The sequence below is a fragment of the Artemia franciscana genome, chromosome 6 (assembly GCF_032884065.1).
Source record: "Artemia franciscana chromosome 6, ASM3288406v1, whole genome shotgun sequence".
In the NCBI taxonomy this organism is placed as follows: Eukaryota; Metazoa; Arthropoda; class Branchiopoda; order Anostraca; family Artemiidae; genus Artemia; species Artemia franciscana.
Window position 1 is genome coordinate 28,797,500 of NC_088868.1, and position 22,464 is coordinate 28,819,963.

The following is a 22,464-nucleotide window of genomic DNA, read 5'->3' on the forward strand; positions in this document are numbered from 1 at the left end:
AGGCTCCTATAGCTTTTTAACCTGTGTTAAATAGTAAAACCAAGAATATTTAAATTTTTTTCGTTTAAAATATATCACCACAAGACATTTTACAGGATATCTAAGAAGGACTTGAGAATGCTCCACAAATTTCATTATTTTTACCCTTTGAAACATTGTATTCATGAACGAATTCAGTAAATTCTTCCTCATGTGTTGCTTATATTCATGTTTGATATAATACTCTTGAAATTAGTTGTTTCTTCTCCTGAAAGATTGATGCATTCAACAAATAAAGTTTGCATGATGCTACTGCAATAGTGATTACTTAAATTACTTAAATAATTTTTTTTAAGGTATTATGGCTGGCTGCAACCGCTCTGGGGATTTAGCTGACCCTCAAAAAGCAATCCCTCTAGGAACTATTGCAGCGATTCTAACTACTTCATTCGTCTATATATCTTGTCTTTTTCTTTTTGGTGCCACTTTGGATCCACTCCTAATGAGAGATAAGTAAGTGTTGCCCAGTACTTCATCTGATGAACTCTTCTTCATCCTTTTCTAGTCAACCTGAAATTACCATCCATTTTTTATTTTATTTTTTACCTCGAAATTTCCGCTCGCCTTAAGTTTTAGTGTTGCTCCTAACTTTCAGTTTAATTTTTTTTTTTTTTTTTTTATTTAGTGCCCTAATGAAATCACGTTTAAAATCATGTTACCATGATATAAGTCAATTATTATCTACCCCACAAAGAAGAAATGACAGTGGATAGGAAAAAAAAATATTTTGTATAGTACTTTTAAAGAGATATAAATTCCCCCTTCCAATTAAATGGGAATTTTTTCTCTTCTTTTTTTACGCGTCAGATGTAAAGATACAAAGCCCTTACAGAAGGGCTAATAAAATTTAAATATCTTAACCTTTCTTGGAATGTTCTTCAACCTGATTTTTTTTTCTCGAAAAATTCTTAGAATATTACTATGAAGATATTTTATTCTTTTTTTTTCACGGCAGATTTGAATATATACGGGTGAAAACTAAAGTAAATGCAACTGCACCTAGGCTAGAGGTTTAAGTTGAAATATTTGAAATATTTGAATAAAATACAAAGACAAAAATCTACATTCTTGGAATTGACTGGGATAGGGGTAATAGAACCGTACTAATAAAATCTAATCCCTTGTTCACTTTTAAGAGCCTCAGTATGTTAACTGCCTTTGGGCTTCTTTATTTCCGGGCCCTATTTTTTAACTCAATGAATCAAATTGCAAGTTACTAGTTGAGGCCGGATTTACTCAAAAACCTCATAAAAAGAAATAAATATTTTCAGCATCCATTATTACGACACTTTTAAGGGAGGGACATATCTGTAATCAAGGAATTTTTTTGGAAAATACTAAATACGATTCATGGAATTTACAATTTTGCTCAAATAATAGGAATATGTGTTTTTTGAAAAGTAAACATTCGAAAAAGATAAGGAAAAAAGGAAAAAAGAGAGAGAATGAGTGTTTTATTAAATTAAAATTTTCTATCGAAAATTTTCTGATGAATTCTAATAACTCGAAAAAAATAAATTGTAGAAGGATTCAGAATATAAAAGTTTATCCTGAAAACATTTTTTATTTTTTTATTTCATGGGTGACTGAATATATTTAAGGAATGACAAGAGTAGCATTGATAAGTATAAAAATGTGAACAGTAAGCAAGAAATTGAGCAAGACATTCTTCCAAACAAAGCTGTCAAAATCAGTGCTGTCCGCTTTGGTGGACAGGCGTTTTTATCCCCAGATTCTCCCTAGATTTAGAAAAAAAGACTTTTGGGGTATTTTATTGACAAGAGCCTTTTTTGGAGTTTTCAATGGAAAATTGAAAAAAGAAAAATCCCCTCCAATATTCTTCCCTTCCCCCAAGATTTTGTGGAAAATTTTTCCATGGTATTGTGTTGCGAGAGCAGCACTTTGGTTTTGTCCCAGTTTTTTTTGCAGTTTTTACGGAAAGTGTGGACCTCAGGCCAGATTGATGAATATGACATTACATTTTGGAAAGCTCCTTAAAACTCTTGCCTGGGGCCAAAAAGGATGGTTTTTACTTGTCCACGAGCCAGAGCCTATGGTGTGCGAAGTGAAGTAGAGTTATATAGCCTATGTCATAAAGGAGTATCTGAAGTTGTGCAGCCAAGCTTTTATTTCATCAAACCATGTTTCTGCTTTCGAGTGGAAAACTCCGTTCTAGCAGGCAAGCAGGCAGGCACTACTTTCAAATTGAAGATGGACTAAAATCTACAAGTGTTAAATATATGCGGCAATTACCCCTCCCCCACAGCCAATATATCTTCTTTGAGTGATAAATAGAAAAAATTACAGAAGCAAAAATGTGGCATTTTCCCACGGGTCACTGCCATCTATTGTTTCTACGTATTTCTGTTCGTGATTTCCGCTTATCATTCGGTGTTATCATTCGGTTTTTCGGACTTGGCATTGCAGTAGAGAAATGGTATCAGATGTGCCTAATAAATTTTAAAAGTTCTCTCATTGCTAAAGAAATTGGAGCTTATCCTTTGCTCCTTTCTATGGTGACGTTAGAAAGTTGGCCTACGGCAAAAAAAATCAACTTTTGAACTAAGACAGATAGAGTTTTTTTCTTCGGCAATAGATAGCTCTTGATTTGCTGATCAAAGTATATGACATCCATTTTTTGGTGCAAAAATTCCTTCATGAGGTATACCAGTTTGAAAGTTTCAAGGGGTTGACAACTTCAGTAGTAAGGTACACACTGAAACAAAATCTAGGCCGATACAAATTGTGAGACATATAGAGGACTTTTAAGCAACAGTGGGCTCTTAGGTAATAATCACCTTCGGCAATGAGGGGTTAGCAACTTTTGATAGTTGGTGTATCTATTATTTCTTTCCAGTGTATTTGATGGTAAAACCAATTTGGTTCCAGTGGTAAGACATGTAGGGGACTAGTAAGTAATAATCTGCTGTTAGGCTACAGTCAAATTCAGCGATGAGGGGTTTGCAACTATGCTAGTTTGTGTATCGATTTATTCCTTTCCGGTGAACTTGATGCCTATCACAGGAGAGGGACTTATAAGTAAGAATCGGTTCACTTCAGGCGAGAAAAGGCTGTTAGCTCATAATCATCTTCGGCAATGAGGGGTTTGCCACTTTTGCTAGTTGGTGTACCTATTATTTGTTTCCGGTGTATTTGATGGTTAAACCAATTTAGTTCCAGTGGTAAGACATGTAGGGTACTTGCAAGTAATAATCGGCTGTTGGGCTACAATCATCTTCAGCGATGAGGGGTTTGCAACTTTTGCTAGATGGTGTACCCGTTTATTTGTTTCCGGTGAACTTGATGTCTATCACGGGAGAGGGACTTGTAAGTAAGAATCTGTTCAATTTGGGCTAGAAATTTGTGCAAATTGGTCACATTGTATTCGATCTCTTTAAATCTGACAGAAACAAGTATTTACGCAACGGATACAAACGATAACGTAAAACAATGAGTTAGATTCGTAATAATTAGTGTCACCTATGGTATTTTAATCCAGAAAAGTTACGGATAGCTTTATAATACCAACTAGATTATATAAGATATTGTTCCAAGTTTTCATCCGTCACGATGTTTACGATTGAAAAGGATAAAGTTCAACTGGCTGTAAAGTCAATTTAGTCCCTTCTTTCGATATTATTTTGTAGTTGTTGTTTTTTTTTAACGCTGAAGAATAGCCTTTGGTCATGTGATAACTGATTGCGTTCTTGTTTGAACATACCGTTTTGAAAACTTCGATAGGCTGACAACTTCATCATTTAACCTATAGTGAAGAAACAAGCACAAACGAGAATGTAAAACAATGAGATAGTTTCGTAATAATTAATAGGATGCCATCTATAGTATTTTGATCCTGAAAAGTTGGGGATAGCCTTATAATACCAACTATATTATATAAGATGTTGTTCCGAGTTTTCGTCCGTCACGATGTCTACGATTAAAAAGGATAAAGTTCAATTGGCTGCAAAGTCAATTTAGTCCCTTCTTTCGATACTATTTTGTTGTTGTTTTTTCAAAACTGAGGAATAGCCTTTGATCATGTTATTACTGATCAATAGCGAAGAAACAAAATCAAAGTGTTGCTCTCGCAACATTTTAGTCGGCGAAGCTGGGCAAAGGTAGCCGCAACACTTCACGTTGCCCGGGCAACGTAGGTCTAGTTTTCATTGAAAATGACTTTTCCGGCACTTCCATTGAAAAGATTAAGCAAAACAGTAAGTTGCTCCCTCCCTAATATTTTAAGAAGGTATTTTTGGAAGATTTGCAAAAATGGTTTGAGATGGAAAGAATTGAATTTATTTATAATATTGTAACAATATACAATACATATTTATATTTGAACCGAGACAGGCAGCTATCCCCTTACACCATCTTTTGGGTGCCCTTATTACATTGTATCAAAAGTGTTCTAGTTCAATTCAGTTCACTGAAATTGTCCCTATAACACTGACCAAAGAGTATTTTGGACTACCGGCGTAAAACAGAAAGAAAATGTTATATGTGCAGTATACTCTTTTTGGATGACTGGAGGAGAGAACGGCTTGTCCCTGCCCCTGGTACGCACTTAAGTCTTTTTAACCGCCCCCTCCACCAAAAAGAAAAAGAAATAACTTCTACTTAGATTTTCAACTTGATCAACCACCCATGAGATGTTCTGAAAATAAGTTTTTGCTGAATCCCAGAAAAGTTAAACCGACCTTAAATGAAATAAATCGGGGAAGGATTCAGAATATGAGAAGGTTGTGGTAGAAACCACATTTATTTTTTTAGTTTTGTCAGTGACTTCACATTTTTAAGGAGCAACAAAACTAGCGTTGATGACTATAAAATGGAGAATATCGAATGGAGAATAAAATGGAGAAGCAAGATATCAAGAAAAAATTATTCCAAACAATCTTTCAAAACCAGTGTTGTCAATTAGGTCTGGGGTATCGCCCCCTATATTTTCTCTATGTTTTGAAAAAAGAAACTTTTAAGGGTATTTCCACTGAAAAATTACGTTTGGTATTTTCATTAGGAGATTGGAAAAGAGGGCAAATTTGCCACCTCCAGATTTTTGGCCCTCCTTATTAGGTTTTGTGCAACACTCTTTTACTGCATTTTTTTTAAAAACAAATTTTTGGTATTTTTATTGAAAATCCCCCCCAGATTTTGAAGTAAATTTTGATCATCACCTCCTACATTATCATGAATTAAAGGAAATAAATTTATACTTTTAAGTGACCGTCAAACACAATACACATAGACAGACTAAAGATCTTTGAGGAATTGCCACCCCTCCAAAGTAAGTTTTTCACAATTGGTGACCTATTATGACAAATCTAACCTAGCGACTTAAAACTGTTTAACTTTACAGAAATTATAATTTCGCATTTCATAAGGCTTTATTGTAGAGAACTCTATTGACAGCTAAACTCTTTTTCTACTCTCTTACATTTAATTTGTCTTTCTACTTTAGGCTTATGTGATTTATTTTTCTATGTCTGGGCAAAGTATAGGTGGAAGACTGGTTCTTGCTAATACAGCAACTCTCTTTCATTTTCTTTAATTTAATCTCTCTTTCTATTTGAGGTTTATATGAATTTTTTTCTAGTTCTGGGCAAAGTATATTTGGAAAACTGGTTGTTACTAATATACCAAATCTCTTGCTACTCGATTTAATTTAATCTCTCTGCCTACTTTAGGTTTATAATATTATTGTGTTTTAGGTTTGGGCAAAGTATAAGTAGAAAAATGGTTGTTGTTAATATGGCAACTCTCTTTTACTTTCTTTAATTTAATCTTTCTTTCTACCAAAGGTTTATGTGAATTTTTCTAGGTTTGGACAAAGTATAGGTGGAAAACTGGTTGTTGCTAATATGGCTTGGCCAAATGAATGGGTGATTCTAATTGGATCATTTTTGGCAACAACTGGCGCTGGACTCCAGAGTTTAATTTCTGCTCCAAGACTTTTACAAGCCATAGCCAAAGATGAAATTGTTCCTTGTCTTAAAATGTTTGGAGTTCAAGCTTCAAATGGCGAACCAAGAAGAGCCCTCTTTATGTCTTTGCGTAAGTAGATGTATCTTTTAAAAATGCATAAAATTGTTTGTAGAAAGATAAGTCAGTATGACAACACCGGATTTTGCACATTATAAACTTTTCAGGAAAAAGAAAATCTGAAAAACGAATTTTTGTTTATTTAGATGAGCTGCGCTAAGGTATTTAACTAGCGTGTAAGGTATAAGACAAACTTACTTTTTATGTAAGAAACTCAAATTTTCAGCTGTTTTTGCGTTTTAGAAAACAAAATATAACTCATTTTTGAAAAAAAAACTTCTGACTTGTGTGAAAAGTTAAAAACATATTTTATGTGTTAAAAGCCAAAGGTTCTGCTATTTTCTATATTTTGGAAAAGGAGATATAAATTATTTTGGAGAAGACACTGCCTTTTAATTAAATCAATGGCTCAAAATAGATTTGTATGTGAAAAGAGGAAAATTTAAGCCTTTTTTTATTTTTGACTGGCCTGAAAAATAAGACAAGCTCACTTTTGAGTTAAAAGCTCAAATTTTTAGTTATATCTACATGTTAGATAAGGAGATATAACACATCTTGGAATAAAAATCACAACCTCCCAGATATGTCTAAGGCTCAAAACACATTCGTTATGTGAAAAGCGCAAATTTTCAGCTATTTCTACTTTTTGAAAAGGAGGTATAACGTATTTTGTAGTAAAGCATGACTATTCAATGATCTTTAGACCCAAACAAGATATAGAAACGCAGATTTTACTAATCGATTCAGCATATTTAGTTTAATAGGGTACTATTAATAGGGTATTGTTATGGGTACTTTCTTGGTGAAAACTGTTGCATAAAGCCTTTAGAATTACTGCAGCCAAAGACTGCAAAAACTTTGGAGGAAACTTAAAAAAAATACCAAGAAAACCAATGCTTTCTAGATTTTAGGACAGAAGGACATCCCCCTCATTATAAGTGCTTAGGATCCAGTAACTTGTTAAAAAAAAATAAAAATTGGCACCCACTTACAGACAGTAAAATTTAGTACAAAAAATACTGGTAGCCTATAAGCAATTGTTGTTTGAAAAAAGTATCCTGATGGAAAATGTAAGCATAAACTTGGTTTTGCAACAAGACATTAAACAGTTCATGGTAACGATCTGTAAGTGAGGAGCGACACGGCTCAATAGTAACCGAAACTCCAACAACAGAATTTTGAAACCGACAGATATATCAAATAAATTGACTTATTATACTGATTCCAAATATATAGATTTCATTAAGTTTAGTGTTAAACATCAAAGGCTACGAGCCTGATAATTTTGCCTGATTTTCCAAAGGAGGGGAAACATCCCCTAAAAGTCTAAGAGTCCTCAAACCATCAGATTCAGAATTCAAAGAAACTAATTTCAGAGCTTTTGACCTCCGATCTGCAAAAAAGTGGAATTTTCCATTTTTTGCCAAAAGAAAGATCACAGATCTATCCGGTGGTCTTGAAATGTTGGGAGAGGGCTCATTCAAATCAAAATTAAAAACTCTAGTGCTCTTTTTTAAGTGACCAAAAAGAGTGGAGGGCAACTCGGCCACCTCCCCGCCATTTTCTTGCCCAAAATCGTCCGATCAAAATTTTGAGATACCTATTTTGTTCATTATCGATGAAAAGCCCAACAACTATTCCTTTGGATATAACATGATCCCCCAGAGCCCAAGGGGAAAGATCTTTATCGTTATAAAATGAAACAAGATCGTCAAATAAGATCGTTTTAAAATGTGCCCATTGTTTACGCAAAGTATTTGTTATTGAGAAGTATGCATACTTGGTAGGGGAAATTTTACACCGGGCGAATTTACCTGAATTTCTATACAAAATTCTTTTTATATGTCTTGCTTTTTCTTTTCCGTTTCAATTTTACGCGTGGAGTTATTAAGAGTAATTTTCCAAGGTATATTTTCACCGGGATTGAACTGTCTAGACGGTGACTGGGGGAGTTTTACCTCTGTGGAGGTGGGCCAGATTTCCTGGCATTATTTAAAAAACGATCAGAAATTAAATAAAAAAATTTCTACTTAAAGTAAGGAGGAACATTAAAGCTTAAAACGATCAGAAATATTTCGCATGTGAAGGGTGTTGTCGCCTCCTCAACACCTCGCTCCTTACACTCAAGTTTGAGTTTTTTCCGAATTCCTTAAGAACGACTCCCGAAAAACTTTTTTTTTACGAAAGTTCTTTCTGTTACGAATAAAAGGTGCAAACATCCTAAAATATAAAAATATAAAATAATAAACTTTAAACCCCCTTTTCAAGACATTGAAATATTTTAGGTGTAGATACCTCTTCCCTCTGTTTTCCTCAGAGAAAAATCTCTTACTCCAAATTATTTTTAATTTTCTTTAACGAAAGTTCTTTCTATTACGAATAAAAATTGCAGACATCCTAAAATATACCAAAAAGATTCTAAGAATTGTAAACTTTAACCCACTTTTTCAAGCATTTCAAGTGTAGATACCTCTTTCCTCAGTGTCCCTGATAAATAATCTCTTACTCCAACTTATTTTTAACTTCTTTTTTTTTACAAAAGTGCTTTTTATACGGATAATAGTTGCAAACGTCCTAAAATATACCTAAGACACTCTAAAAATAATAAATTGTAACCTACGTTTACGTGGTAGAGATATGTTTCAGGTTTATACACCTCTTCCCTCTGTATCCCTCATAAATAAATATCTTGCTCCAACTTGTGTTTAACCTTTTCTTTCTTACAAAATTTCTTTCTATTACGAATAAAAGTTGCAAACATCCCAAAATATACCTAACACATTCTAAATATAATAAATTGTAATCCACTGTTGCAAGCTATTTATATTTTTCAGGTGTAGATACCTCTTCCCTCTGTATTCCCCATAAATAAATATCTTGCTCCAACTCATTTTTAACTTTTTTTTTATAAAAGCGCTTTTTATTACGGATAAGATTTAAACATTCTAAAATATACCAAAATAATTCTAAAAATAATAAATTATTTATTTATTAAGTTGCAAACATCCTAAAATATACCTAAGACATTCTAAATATAATAAATTGTAATCCACTGTTGCAAGCTATTTATATTTTTTCAGGTGTAGATACCTCTTCCCTCTGTATTCCCCATAAATAAATATCTTGCTCCAACTCATTTTTAACTTTTTTTTATAAAAGTGCTTTTTATTACGGATAAGATTTAAACATTCTAAAATATACCAAAATAATTCTAAAAATAATAAATTTCATCCTGCTTATGGAAGCTATTGATATATCTTAGGTGTAAATACATCTTCCCTTGGTAACACTCATAAATAAATCTCTTGCTCAAACTTATTTTTAGTGTTTTTTTGCGAAAGTTCTTTCTGTTACGAATAGAAGTTGCAAACATCCTAAAATATACCAAAAAGCTCTAAAATAATAAACTTTAAACCACTTTTTCAAGCTATTGATATGTTTCAGGTGTAGATACCTCTTCCTTCTGTATCCCTCATAAATAAATCTCTTACTCTAAACTTTTTTAAAATTTTCTTTTTACATAAGTTCTTTCTATTACGAATAAAAGTTGCAGACATACTAAAATATACCAAAACATTCTAACAATGATAAGCTTTAACCTACTTTTTAAGCCGTTGAAATGTTTCAGGTGTAGATACCTCTTCCCTCTGTATCCCTCACAAATAAATCTCTTGCTCCAACTTTTTTAACTTTTTTGCAAAAGTGCTTTTTATTTCGGATAAGATTTAAACATTCTAAAATATACCAAAATAATTCCAAAAATAATAAATTTCATCCTACTTTTGGAAGCTATTGATGCATCTTAGATGTAGATACATCTTCCCTTTGTAACACTCATAAATAAATCTCTTGCTCAAACTTATTTTTGGCTTTTTTTTTGCAAAAGTTCTTTCTGTTACGAAAGTTGCAAACATCCTAAAATATACCAACAAGCTCTAGAATAATGAACTTTAAACCACTTTCTCAGGCTATTGATATGTTTCAGGTGTAGATACCTTTTCCTTCTGTATCCCTCTTAAACAAATCTCTTACTCTAAACTTTTTTAAAATTTTCTTTTTACACAAGTTCTTTCTAATACGAATAAAAGTTGCAGACATACTAAAATATACCAAAACATTCTAACAATAATAAACTTTAACCCACTTTTTAAGCCATTGAAATGTTTCAGGTGTAGATACCTCTTCCCTGTGTATCCCTCACAAATAAATCTCTTGCTCCAACTTTTTAAACTTTTTTTTTTTGCAAAAGTGCCTTTTATTTCGGATAAAAGTTGCAAAAATCCTAAAATATACCAAAAACATTCTAAATTGAATAAATTATAACCCACTTGTGCAAAATATTGATATTTTTCAGGTTTAGATACATCTTCCCTCAGTATGCCTCTTAAATAAATCTCTTGCTCCAACTTATTTTTAACTTTTTTTACGAAAATGTTTTTTATTTCGGATGAAACTTGCAAACATCCTGAAATGTACCAAAACTCTGTAAAAATAATAAATTGTAACCGTTTTTTGCAAGCTCTTGATATGTTCTAGGTGTAGATACCTCTTTCCTTTGTATCCCTAATAAATAAATCTCTTGCTCCAACTTATTTTTAACTTTTTTTACGAAAATGTTTTTTATTACGGATGAAACTTGCAAACATCCTGAAATGTACCAAAACTCTGTAAAAAATAATAAATTGTAACCGTTTTTTGCAAGCTCTTGATATGTTCTAGGTGTAGATACCTCTTTCCTTTGTATCCCTAATAAATAAATCTCTTGCTCCAACTTATTTTTAACTTTTTTTACGAAAATGTTTTTTATTACGGATGAAACTTGCAAACATCCTGAAATGTACCAAAACTCTGTAAAAAATAATAAATTGTAACCGTTTTTTGCAAGCTCTTGATATGTTCTAGGTGTAGATACCTCTTTCCTTTGTATCCCTAATAAATAAATCTCTTGCTCCAACTTATTTTTAACTTTTTTTACGAAAATGTTTTTTATTACGGATGAAACTTGCAAACATCCTGAAATGTACCAAAACTCTGTAAAAATAATAAATTGTAACCGTTTTTTGCAAGCTCTTGATATGTTCTAGGTGTAGATACCTCTTTCCTTTGTATCCCTAATAAATAAATCTCTTGCTCCAACTTATTTTTAACTTTTTTTACGAAAATGTTTTTTATTACGGATGAAACTTGCAAACATCCTGAAATGTACCAAAACTCTGTAAAAATAATAAATTGTAACCGTTTTTTGCAAGCTCTTGATATGTTCTAGGTGTAGATACCTCTTTCCTTTGTATCCCTAATAAATAAATCTCTTGCTCCAACTTATTTTTAACTTTTTTTACGAAAATGTTTTTTATTTCGGATGAAACTTGCAAACATCCTGAAATGTACCAAAACTCTGTAAAAATAATAAATTGTAACCGTTTTTTGCAAGCTCTTGATATGTTCTAGGTGTAGATACCTCTTTCCTTTGTATCCCTAATAAATAAATCTCTTGCTCCAACTTATTTTAACCTTTTTTTTACTAAATATCTTTCTATTTCTAATAAACCCACTAATAACCAGCTTTTTTCAGTCATTAATACATATCAGATACCTCATCCCTCTGTATTCCTCGTAAATAAATTTTTTGCTCCAACTTAATTATACCTTTTTTCTACAAAAGTTCTTTCTATTACGAAAAAAAGTTGCAAACATCCTAAAATATACCAAAAACATTGCAAAAATAATAAATTGTAATCCACTTTTGCAAGTTATTGATATGTTTTAGGTGTAGATACCTCTTTCCTCTGTATCCCTCATAAATAAAACTCTTGGTTCAATTTATTTTTCACTTTTTTTTTCAAAAGTTCTTTTGATTACGAATAAAAGTTGTAAACATCCTAAAATATAACAAAAACATTTACAAAAATAATAAATTGTAACTATCTTCTAATATAACTATCTTCTAATATTAGAAGATAGTTATATTAGAAAATACTTTTTAATAATAAATTGTAACCAACTTTTGCAAGCTATTTGTATGTTTCAGGTATAGGTATGTTTCATGTTTCAGTTATTCCCTCTGTATCCCTCATAAATAAATCTCTTACTCAAACTCATTTTTAAGTTTTTTTTTCAAAAGTGCTTTTGATTACGGATAAAAGATGCAAACTTCCTAAAATATACGAAAAACATTATAAAAATAACAAATTGTGACCCACTTTTGTTTTTGGAGTAGATGCTTCTTCCCTCTACATCGCTCTATTTGGACAATTGCGGTCGAGAGACGAGACGTGAATTGAAAACTAATTATAGGCAGCATTTGTCTTAGTATTTGCCTCGTGTATCAAATTCTATGGAAAAAACAAGGAGAGTTGTTTGCCACAATGAAACAAAAAGTCAATATCCTTGGCAAATTGAATTTCTAGATAGAATTTTCTAAAAGCAGTGTAGTTACTTAACCAGCTTGAATATTTCCGATCTGTCGTATTAAATATATAAAGAAAACTTTTTTTAACTGAAAGTAAGGAGCAGCGTTAAAATTTAAAACGAACAGAAGCTATCCCATATATGAGGAGGTTGATATGATATGATATCCCATATATGATATATATTCCATATTCCATAGACGCTATGGAGATCTCAATGTCCGACAATTAACGGGGTCTGGAAATGGCACATTATGCTGAAATAATATTTTCTAGATATTGACATTCTTTCAGTTTTTGTGTAAAGGTGCAGAAGATAACATTTTTATTTTTTCTAGAATCAAGACTAAAGAAATTTTTCCCATTTCCATTTTTTCTCTTTTTCTTTTTTTCTTTTTTTGTTTTTTCTACGTTTTTGTTAAATACCCTCTTTTCAGGACGTTTTTTCTCGAATCTTTTCATAAGCCTTTTATGTTTTTTTTCGATCCGTAAGTGTGGCCTTCAGGTGAAATCAAACAAAAAAAAATATTATTTTTTCACTGAAAGTACAGAGGAACATCAAAACTTCAACGAACAGAAATTATTTCTGTTCGGCGGCCTTCGCCCTCCTCAATACCTTGCTTTTCAATCAAAAGTGTTAGTATTTTAAAAAAATGCTTCTTATTGTTCTAAATAAAAAGTCCTTGTGTTTCAGGAGTTGTTCTTAAAGAATAGGAAAAAACATATTGATGATTTTGAAATCCCCCTCATATACGTAATAATTTCTGTTCGTTTTAAGTTTGATACCACTCCTTACTTTCAGTTGAATAAAGTTGTTTTTAATAAATTTAATTTCTGATTGTTTTTTTAAATAATACTGGCAAATCTTGCACTTCCTCCATGGAAAATTCCTCTCCCATGGAAAATTCTTCCATGGAAATTTCATCTCACATTAAATACCCCCACCCCCCTTCCAGAAAAATCCCCCCAGACAATTTTATTCTCTCCAACAGTTCCCCTAAATAATTTCTTATACTGCTGTTTGAAAGGAGACTTTTTACCAGCCAACTGTAGGTAACCGTAAGAGTTACCAGTTTAAGTTCTAATGAATAAGTATATATAAATATTTTTCAGTGATTTGTGAGTGCGGAGTCTTGCTTGGTAATGTTGATATTTTGGCACCATTGTTGTCCATGTTCTTCCTGATGCTCTACGGAACTGTGAACCTGGCATGCTGTCTCCAAACACTTTTGAGATCACCTAACTGGAGACCAAGATTCAAGTTCTATCACTGGTAAGAGTTAACTCTAAGCGAAAAAAATATATTTGAACAAAAGGCTGGGAAGGTCTTTCTAAACAAAATTAAAAAAAACATAGTCTTGACCTGTTGAAAGTTGTCATGAGGAAGTGTCAGTCCCTCTGTGTAAGAAGATTAAAATTTACAAAAGTGCAAAGATTTGTAAATATACTTTGGGGTGCATCTAAAAGCCAATTATTTCAATTAGCAACGATTACGTTTAGATTTTTCTGTATTAGTCGTTTTCTTTTTTTTTAGTTTTTTAGTCTTTTTTTATTTTTTTTTTATTTTTTTTCCTTTTTTTAGTTTTCGTTTAGTTTTTCTTTCTTTTTTAGTTTTTTTATAAAAGATAGTTTTTAATTCTTTTAAGTTTTATGTATAAAACTAAGTTGTATGTCCGTCTCTTACACTATCTATATCTAAAAATAAGTTATATGTATTTTTGTGTTGAGAGTTTGCATATGACGTCTGAAAAACAAAAGAAGAAAAAGAAATCTGAAAAAAGAAAAAAAAGTGAAAAACTAAAAAAACTAAAAAGAAAAAACTAAAAAAAAATAAAAAACCTTAAAAATAAAAAAAATAAAAAACCTAAAACGAAAAATCTAAAGAAAAATAAAAAAAAAATAAAAAAAAGTTAAAAAACTAAAAAAGAAAAAAATTAAAGCATTTTGTTTTTTTGTATGTTTGAGGGTTTGCATATGACGTCTGAAAAATAAAGAAGAAAATGAAAACTAAAAAAAGAGTAAAAAACTAAAAAAAATAAAAAATAAAAAACTAAAATTACTAATAGAGCTAAAAGACTGAAAAAAAAAACTAAAAAAGAAAAAAAGAAAAAAGAAAAAACTAAAAAAAGAAAAAAAGAAAAAAGAAAAAACTAAAAAAAGAAAAACTAAAAAAAGAGAAAAACTATAGAAAATGAAAAATAAAAAAAAAACAAAAAAAAAATAAAAAAGAAAAAACCAAAAAAGAAAAAACTAAAAAAACTAAAAGCTAAAAAACTAAAGAAAAAACTAAAAAAAAATAAAAAAGGTAAAAAACTAAAAAGAAAAAAAGCTAAATAAAACTAAAAAAGCTACAAAACTACGAAACTTTTTTTTATGTTTGAGGGTTTGCATATGATGTCTGAAAAATAAAGAAGAAAATGAAAACTAAAAAATAAAAAACTGAAATTTTTTTTATAAAAGCTAAAAAAAAGGAAAAAATGAAGAAAAATCTATACATGACGTCATATTCAATATGATGTCAAAAAAATAAAAGAGCAGCATGAAACCAGACTTGCAGTTGACAGAGAAAGTAAAAAAAAATGTGTGTCGAGGAATCACCAGAGCAACGCGTAACCAGACTTGCTGCTGAAAGAGAAAGTAAAAAAAAAATGGTGTGTCGAGGAACCACCAGAGCAACGCGAAACCGGGCTTGCGGCTGATAGAGATAGTAAAAAAAGAAGGCGTGTTGCTGTATTGCAAAAGCAATGCGTGTATAATCATCCTACAGTGTCAACAAAAAGAAAACACCAGGAGGAAACACCAGAACAACGCAAAACCAGGCTTGCGGCTCAAAGAGAAAAGGCCAGATTAGGAGTTTCCAATCTGAAAAATTTCAGATCGATTGCTGGCAATTGGAAACGGAAAGCTCCCAGTTGACTCAATCTCAGGACGTATACAACTGCCTCCTGAATTCTTTAATTTATTGACGTCGAAAAATGATTTGGTTGAAAAGGTATTTCCGAATATTCTAATCAACTATAAAAATCATAAATGGTTAAGTAAACGAGAAATCTTGGTAGCCAAGAACAAAGACGTCCACGAAATTAACAATATTATTCTGACCGAGATTCGAGACCAGGCAGTCATTTACAAGTCTTTTGACACAGTTCTGGAATCAAATGAAGCGGTTAACTATCCATCGGAATTCTTAAATTCCCTGGATATCCAGGGATCTCTAGGCGTACCAATAATACTGTTGCGAAATATTAACCCACCAAAGCTTTGCAACGGCAGCGACTTGCCGTAAAAAAACAAAACAATAGAAAACATAATAGAGGTAACAATCTTGACAGGGTCTTCCGAGGGTGATGCTGTTCTTATTCCTCGCATTCCCGTGATTCCAACGGATCTGCCTTTTCAATTTAAAAGATTGCAGTTCCAAATTCGATTAGCATTTGCAATCACCATCAACAAAGCTCAAGGGTAATTATTAGAAAATGCGGTATAAATCTTAATACTGTTTGTTTTTCCCATGGACAATTATATGATGTATGTTCTAGAGTCGGTAAACTGGACGATCTATTTATATGCACAGACAATGGGACCGCGAAGATTGATCTATATCCACAAGTTTTACGAAGTTAAAAATTAGCACCTTGCATACGTTTTGCTTTAGGGGGGGGGTTAGGCTTGCGGCTCAGAGAGAAATTACTACTATACTACTATACTATACTACTAGCAACGCGACACCTGGCTTTCGGCTGAAAGAGAAAGTAAAAAAAGAATGCGTGTCGAGGAATTACCAGATTATATAAGAAGAATTACCAGTTGTATATCCGCAAGTTTTACGCAGTTAAAAATTAGAACCTTGCACACGTGTTGCTGGGACACCTTCTGGAAAAAAACTAAAAAATAAAGAAGAAAAATAAAATAAAAAAAGAAGAATAAACTATAAAAAAATATAAAAAGGTAAACAACTAAAAAGAAAAAAAAAGAAAAAACTAAAAAAACTAAAAAAACTAAAAACTAAAAAAAGAAAAAAAAGAAAAAAGAAAAGAAAAAACTAAAATTAAAAAACAAGGGATTATAAGAATTCAAAAACCTTAAAAAAGAAAACCAAAACTTTGAAGCTTAGGAGATATCATTGTTAGAAATTGGACTTGCTTTAATAATCAAATATCTTTGAAAAAACTGAAATAGAGCACAAGGGACAATGAGAATCTATAAATAGAAGCCTGCCGCGTCTGAGAAAATTCGCGAGCCTTAATTTTGGTTTTTGCAAATGACATCATGTATTATGTTAGTATATTATATAATCATTTCTTATGACATCATATAAGCATTTTACTATATAATGTCTGTTGTAAGGCCCAAAAAAACGGAAATTTTCAGTTGCAGTTACCATAAATCATGACTTTTTGGAACCAGCACCTGAACTATCAAACCTGATAAGATGCAAAAATTGACAGCCTGGACCATCAAGTACAACAACACCAATAAGAGAAGCTAAAGCAAATGCCATTGTTAAATTATCTGGGGTATTCAAAATCCAAAAACATGTCAAAAATGAAGAGCAAAGATATAAATGGTCAGAAGATATCCGAAAACGCAACTATATCGTGTAAAAAATGAATTAAAGAGAAAAGACACACATGGCATGAAGACATGCAACACCGATCAAGTGAACGAGTCAAAAATGAAAATGAAGAGCATAGACACGTGTAGCTAGAAGACATTTGACACCGAGTATGTGAGCAAGTCAAAAAAGAAAATGAAAAGCAAAGACACACATGGTTAGAAGTCATCACGGTTAGAAAAGCAAACAGTCCTTGCATATTACTTCATCTTCTGTCAGTGATTATCTTCTGTACGTGAGACGGGAGGAGCTATGCATTTTTTTTTTGCAGTTTTTTGATACTTTTATTTTTGTGGTGTCATTTTTAAGGTTTTCAGAATCCTCCCTAACTCTAAGGTTTCGATGTGGTGCTTTGTTTCTAGTCTGATTGGGGAACTAAATCAAATTGTCGCTCTACACAAATTTATTACCTCTATTTTCGAAAAGGAAACTTTGATTTATTGTATTTCTTCAGCATAGTCATGTAAACAATTCAAACTGTCACTCGACTAAAAGAGCTTAGGTTTCCCCTGTGGAAATTTCTCCCTGGGTGTTGGGCAAAGCGTCAAAATCATAAAGAACTCCAACTGGAGGATATAATGGTAAAGGGAAGAGATGCAGATCAATTGAAAGGATCGGGCAATCACTGTGATCCATCAAAAAGTATACTAAAAGCCCTTTGCATTAAAATGGAAACTGAGTGAGTTTTTCTCTAAGTGAAACTATCGATAAATTACTCATAAAGTCAGAGTTTTATTTTTTTTTTTCAGTTTTAATGCCAATATTTTGATTTTGATTTTAATTATAATATTAATAGTATTTTAACTTATAATAACTAATTAATATTTTATTTTTAATTAATGAAACGTAAATTTTATCCAAATTAACTAATTATTGATAATTGATATTATATTAATATTAGTTTATTTTAATACTTTTTCTTTTACTTAGGTACTTATTCTGGAACGTATCCAATTGCAGCTCCAGGGCCGAATTTCAGGCTTTACTCCACCAAATAATTGAACTAACAGATTCTCCTTTTTATAAGTTTTGTTACTGCTTAGCTACAGGGTCGTATCTAGAATTTTTTGGTGGGGGGTGGGGGGTACAGAAAAAAGACTTTTAAAAACTCACATCTCGGGGAGATCAGGGTTCGAAGCCCTTAACACCCTGGATAAGGCCTTGCTTAGCTATCACTTCTATTCAATGGTTTCTATTCTTTCAGGGGTTGTTCTCTACTTGGATCCGTTCTCTGTGTTGCTGTGATGTTTATGACGAGTTGGCTCTATGCAATTATTGCTCTTGGACTTGCTGTCGTTCTTTACAAATATATTAAATATACTGGGTAAGCATTTTCAAATGTTAATAGCAAAAAAAAAGTTTTTTATTTATTTATTGGGATTGTAAAGTGCTTACACACCAGTCTTATTATTACTTAATTATGTTTTCATTAAGAGAATTGCTAGAAGTCAGATGTAGGCATATTTTGACCGGGTTTGTAGTGTCACTCACTGGAACCAATAGGGGAAGGATGGACGGGGGGAGCACTGGCTCGATAATTTCTTACCACCTCTAGAATTAAAAGCTAACATTTTCAGTAATACCATTGAAAAATCCCCTGTTTTTGCTTGCAAAATTATCACCATTTTACAGAATTGAAAAATTGCCCCCTCCCGTAGATTTTGAAAAATGGTTTTGCTCTCGCCCTAACATTTTCATGAATTGTCGTCACTGCGTCAATTTGAGCTAGGTCCATGCGATTTATCCAAAGTAATTGTAATAGTCTTGTTAGTGTAAAGGCCCTTTATCGCAAATCATCAGATCTTTCATTTTGATGTGTTTTAACCCTTGAAATGATTTTGATTTTTTTTTTTTCTTTTTTTCAACAAAATATGCAAGGAAAGATTACAGAAACAAGCAAACAAGGAGATGTTTCTTTTCAGAAAAAATCTCTTAGCTGCATAAATAACTAAATATATGGGTCTTCCAAATGAAGAATTTGATTATATTTTGATATCTGGTTGTTATTTGCGAGCAGTTCAGAGGTCAAAATGATAATCTATAAAACAAATAGTCCAAGTTAATAAAAAATATAAGTTGCTAGTTTTGATTTTAATTTATCAAATATACCAAATAATTTACCGAGTTTTTTTTTAATTTACCAAAATATATGCAAGAATTTGTTTTTATTCTTACCAAATAACTTACCAAGTTTTTATTTTAATTTACCACAATACACGTTGAAATTTGTTTACGCACGTGATTGCTAAGAATATTTTTTGATAGATTTAGCATAAACTTCGTATAATTAACTTCAAATAATTTATTTAGTGTTTGATAGCCAAAATGTTTGTGCCATGTTTAATTTTAATCTTTTTAGAAACTATCTTTACAAACTAAATTGAGACTCAGGGTGTGACACAGAACTCGATTATAGTTAAGGATTTTTGTATATTCATCGTAAAATGGCAGAAAAAAACTAGCCACTAAGAGCTTGTAATGCATCAAAGGAGCGAACATTCCGGTTCTGCTATCTCGCATTATTAATTGTAATTTTCTTAATTAATTTATAATTTTCTTAATTCATTAATTCATTATTTAAATTATTATAGAAAATTGATTATGCAATAATACTGATACAATTTTGTACAATGAATAATAATGAAACAATTGATTTAATGTATTCGCTATAATTAATATGTTAATACTATTTTGTGGTTTCTTTTGCCTTCGAACGAAAATAATATATATAACTCATAAACACAACAGAAAATTGTTTTATGGAAGACACCAACAATCTGAAAAAAAAATATTATTAGATATAAGACATATGACAAACTGCTTTCAAACTCTCTGCTCCCTTAAACTTGAAAAATCATCATAATTATTTTTTCATAAACTGGTTCTCATGACAGATATATAAATCAATATACATAATCTTTTGTGGATTAATATTCGGCTCATGCATAGTTATGTTTATGCAAGTATATGATGTCTACATATATGGCTTACATATATGAACACAGCCCATGCACAGCTGCCATTGGGAGAACGATGACACTGTCATGTAAAGAAAAATAAGGTTTTTTCCGGATTCATATCGACGAAATAGGTCTTGAAAAAAGTTTGAAGAGAGAAATGTCACAAAAATGATATTGACTTATTTTCAAATAATAAGAGAAGTTTGAAAATTCTGTCAAATTTAAGCAGTTCAAAAGCTAAGTTTAACCAGTCCCCTTTCTTCTTAGATTCAGCGAGAAAGTGACAGCTTGACTTGACATTGTGCATACATAAAGAAATATTTTGAATATTAATATTAGTTCCAGAAACAGATAAATATGTTTTGGCCAACGAGCTCTAAATAACGGTAGTAGCAGTAGCTGCAACTTAGTAAAGAAAAAACAACGGCCTATAGTAACAAAAAATTGAAAAATACTTTTTTAATTTTTATTTATTTATTTATCTCATATTAAGTTTTAACAAAACTTAACAAAAACATATCGCCTCCTAATGCCACAGCATGATTTGAAGGAAGGATAATGAAACAATTCCACAAAAAGATAAAAATTAATTATAACGAAAGTAAAACAGTTCAAAATAGGGATGATACCTTTTTATTGACAGTGAATAGATATAAAATTATTTAACTGTATATCTGTTCGAAATATTCAGTTAAATAATTTTATATCTATTCACTGTCAATAAAAAGGTATCATCCCTATTTTGAACTGTTTTACTTTCGTCATGGAAAGGCAGTGTGGTCTTCGAAGTTATCTATATATTAATTATAATTAACATCAACCTCAGAAAGGGGTTTGAAAAAATAAAATATAACTACAACATCATGTACCCACCTGCAACAAACTTAGCCCTCAACTCCTTCCTTAACTCCTCAATTCTCTCATCGCCTGTCAATAAAAATGAAAGATTAATTTTAATGACTTAGTTCTGTTTTATTCTATCAATTATGTGTCCTATTAAGTAAATCAAATCTAGCTAATGAATTTCTTTTATTACTAGCTGATTCAGGAATACTAACTTTTATCTCGATTAGTCTTAATAGTAAAATGTTATTTTGAAACAAATTCATGGGAATATTTTCTAAACCCTGACTTTGTAAAGTAAGATTTGGAATATAATTAAACACAAAAAAAAGCACGAAAAATACGAGGACATCCACTATATGTAAATTAAAATAAATACTAGAAATAAAAAAGGTAAATTAAAATAAATACTAGAAATGTGTCTTCTTTTTAATTTTCTTCCATGTTGTTGTTTTTTATTCATCTTTGGCTCAGAACCATCTCTTTAGTAAATAGTAGAATGTTCTTTGGGATACCAAAAGAAACACACTTGATAATACGCATGCAAAAAGACACGAATGGACAAGCTTTGGAGAATAAAGAACGAGCCAGATTATAGTCACATGTATGGATAGAATGGATATTTAGCATGACTAAATCACCGATCTTTGTAGTTTAAGGAGGTTTGTTACCTTAAAGGATCACCCTATCTCGTCCATTATAAACTTTTTTACTTTATGTTACCAAACAATTTTGAATTGATTGGGCTTGCTAAGAGACATGTATAAACTTGAAAAAACTAAAAGCGGATGCGTACTTTTCAAAAGATCTTAAGAAAACCATTTAACTTCTCCTATTTTGTGCCAGAGATAGAGATATTCAGTTTCAACGAAGCTTTAAATCATTAAAAAGTATAGAAATTGTTCTTTCGAAAAACGGAGCAGAATTTTTTTTTTTAAGTTCAGGACAGGACAGTCGCTGAAAATTTTAGGCTTTCTTACCAGGGAAAAAATGTATCCCTGCTAGGAAAACACTGAAGATCAGATAAAATAAATATCCTTTCAATTTTCAGTCAAATCACAAATTCTTGACAAATAACGGTAGCAGCTAGTACCCTGAGAGAATTCACCAATGGGCCTTATGTCTTTGAGACGGCCAGCTGACACTGAGGCTCTCAAAACGATTTCAAGGTATCTTTCCTCTCAAAGAGATGCGCAATGAGTAGTGTTTGATTTTCAAGCACAAAAGTTTAAGATTGACAAATGAGAATGAAGAATTAACCTCTAGAGGTTGTATAGGTACCCAGTGGAACATCTATTATATGCTTACACTCCATAAAAGAACGAATCGTTATTTTTAGAGTGTAATTGCAGTTTTACTAGTGGTTAAACAGCTGTTTATAGTTGTACACATCGAATAATACGGAGGGGGGAGTCCACTGGATCTTTTGTTGTAGATAACAGTAAAATTTCTCAATCCTTATGAAGGATCGTTCACATCAATCTGGATTGGTTTACCTCCTAACATTCGTTCGCTTAAAAGAGCATATTTGGATTAAGCGTACAATATGGCGAAAAGGAAT

The 22,464-nt window shown here is 31.5% G+C and overlaps 1 protein-coding gene across 3 annotated transcripts in view; it reads left to right on the forward strand.

Annotated features, from left to right (window-relative positions):
- LOC136028281 (solute carrier family 12 member 6-like) overlaps nt 1-22,464 on the forward strand; it is a 240,876-nt gene that overhangs the window by 116,559 nt on the left and 101,853 nt on the right. For all 3 annotated transcript variants that reach the window (XM_065706024.1, XM_065706023.1, XM_065706025.1), the window contains exons 8-11: nt 336-492; nt 5,858-6,090; nt 13,599-13,758; nt 18,305-18,424. In XM_065706024.1, the coding sequence (XP_065562096.1) occupies nt 336-492; nt 5,858-6,090; nt 13,599-13,758; nt 18,305-18,424 (670 nt within the window). The remainder of the gene's footprint in view (nt 1-335; nt 493-5,857; nt 6,091-13,598; nt 13,759-18,304; nt 18,425-22,464) is intronic.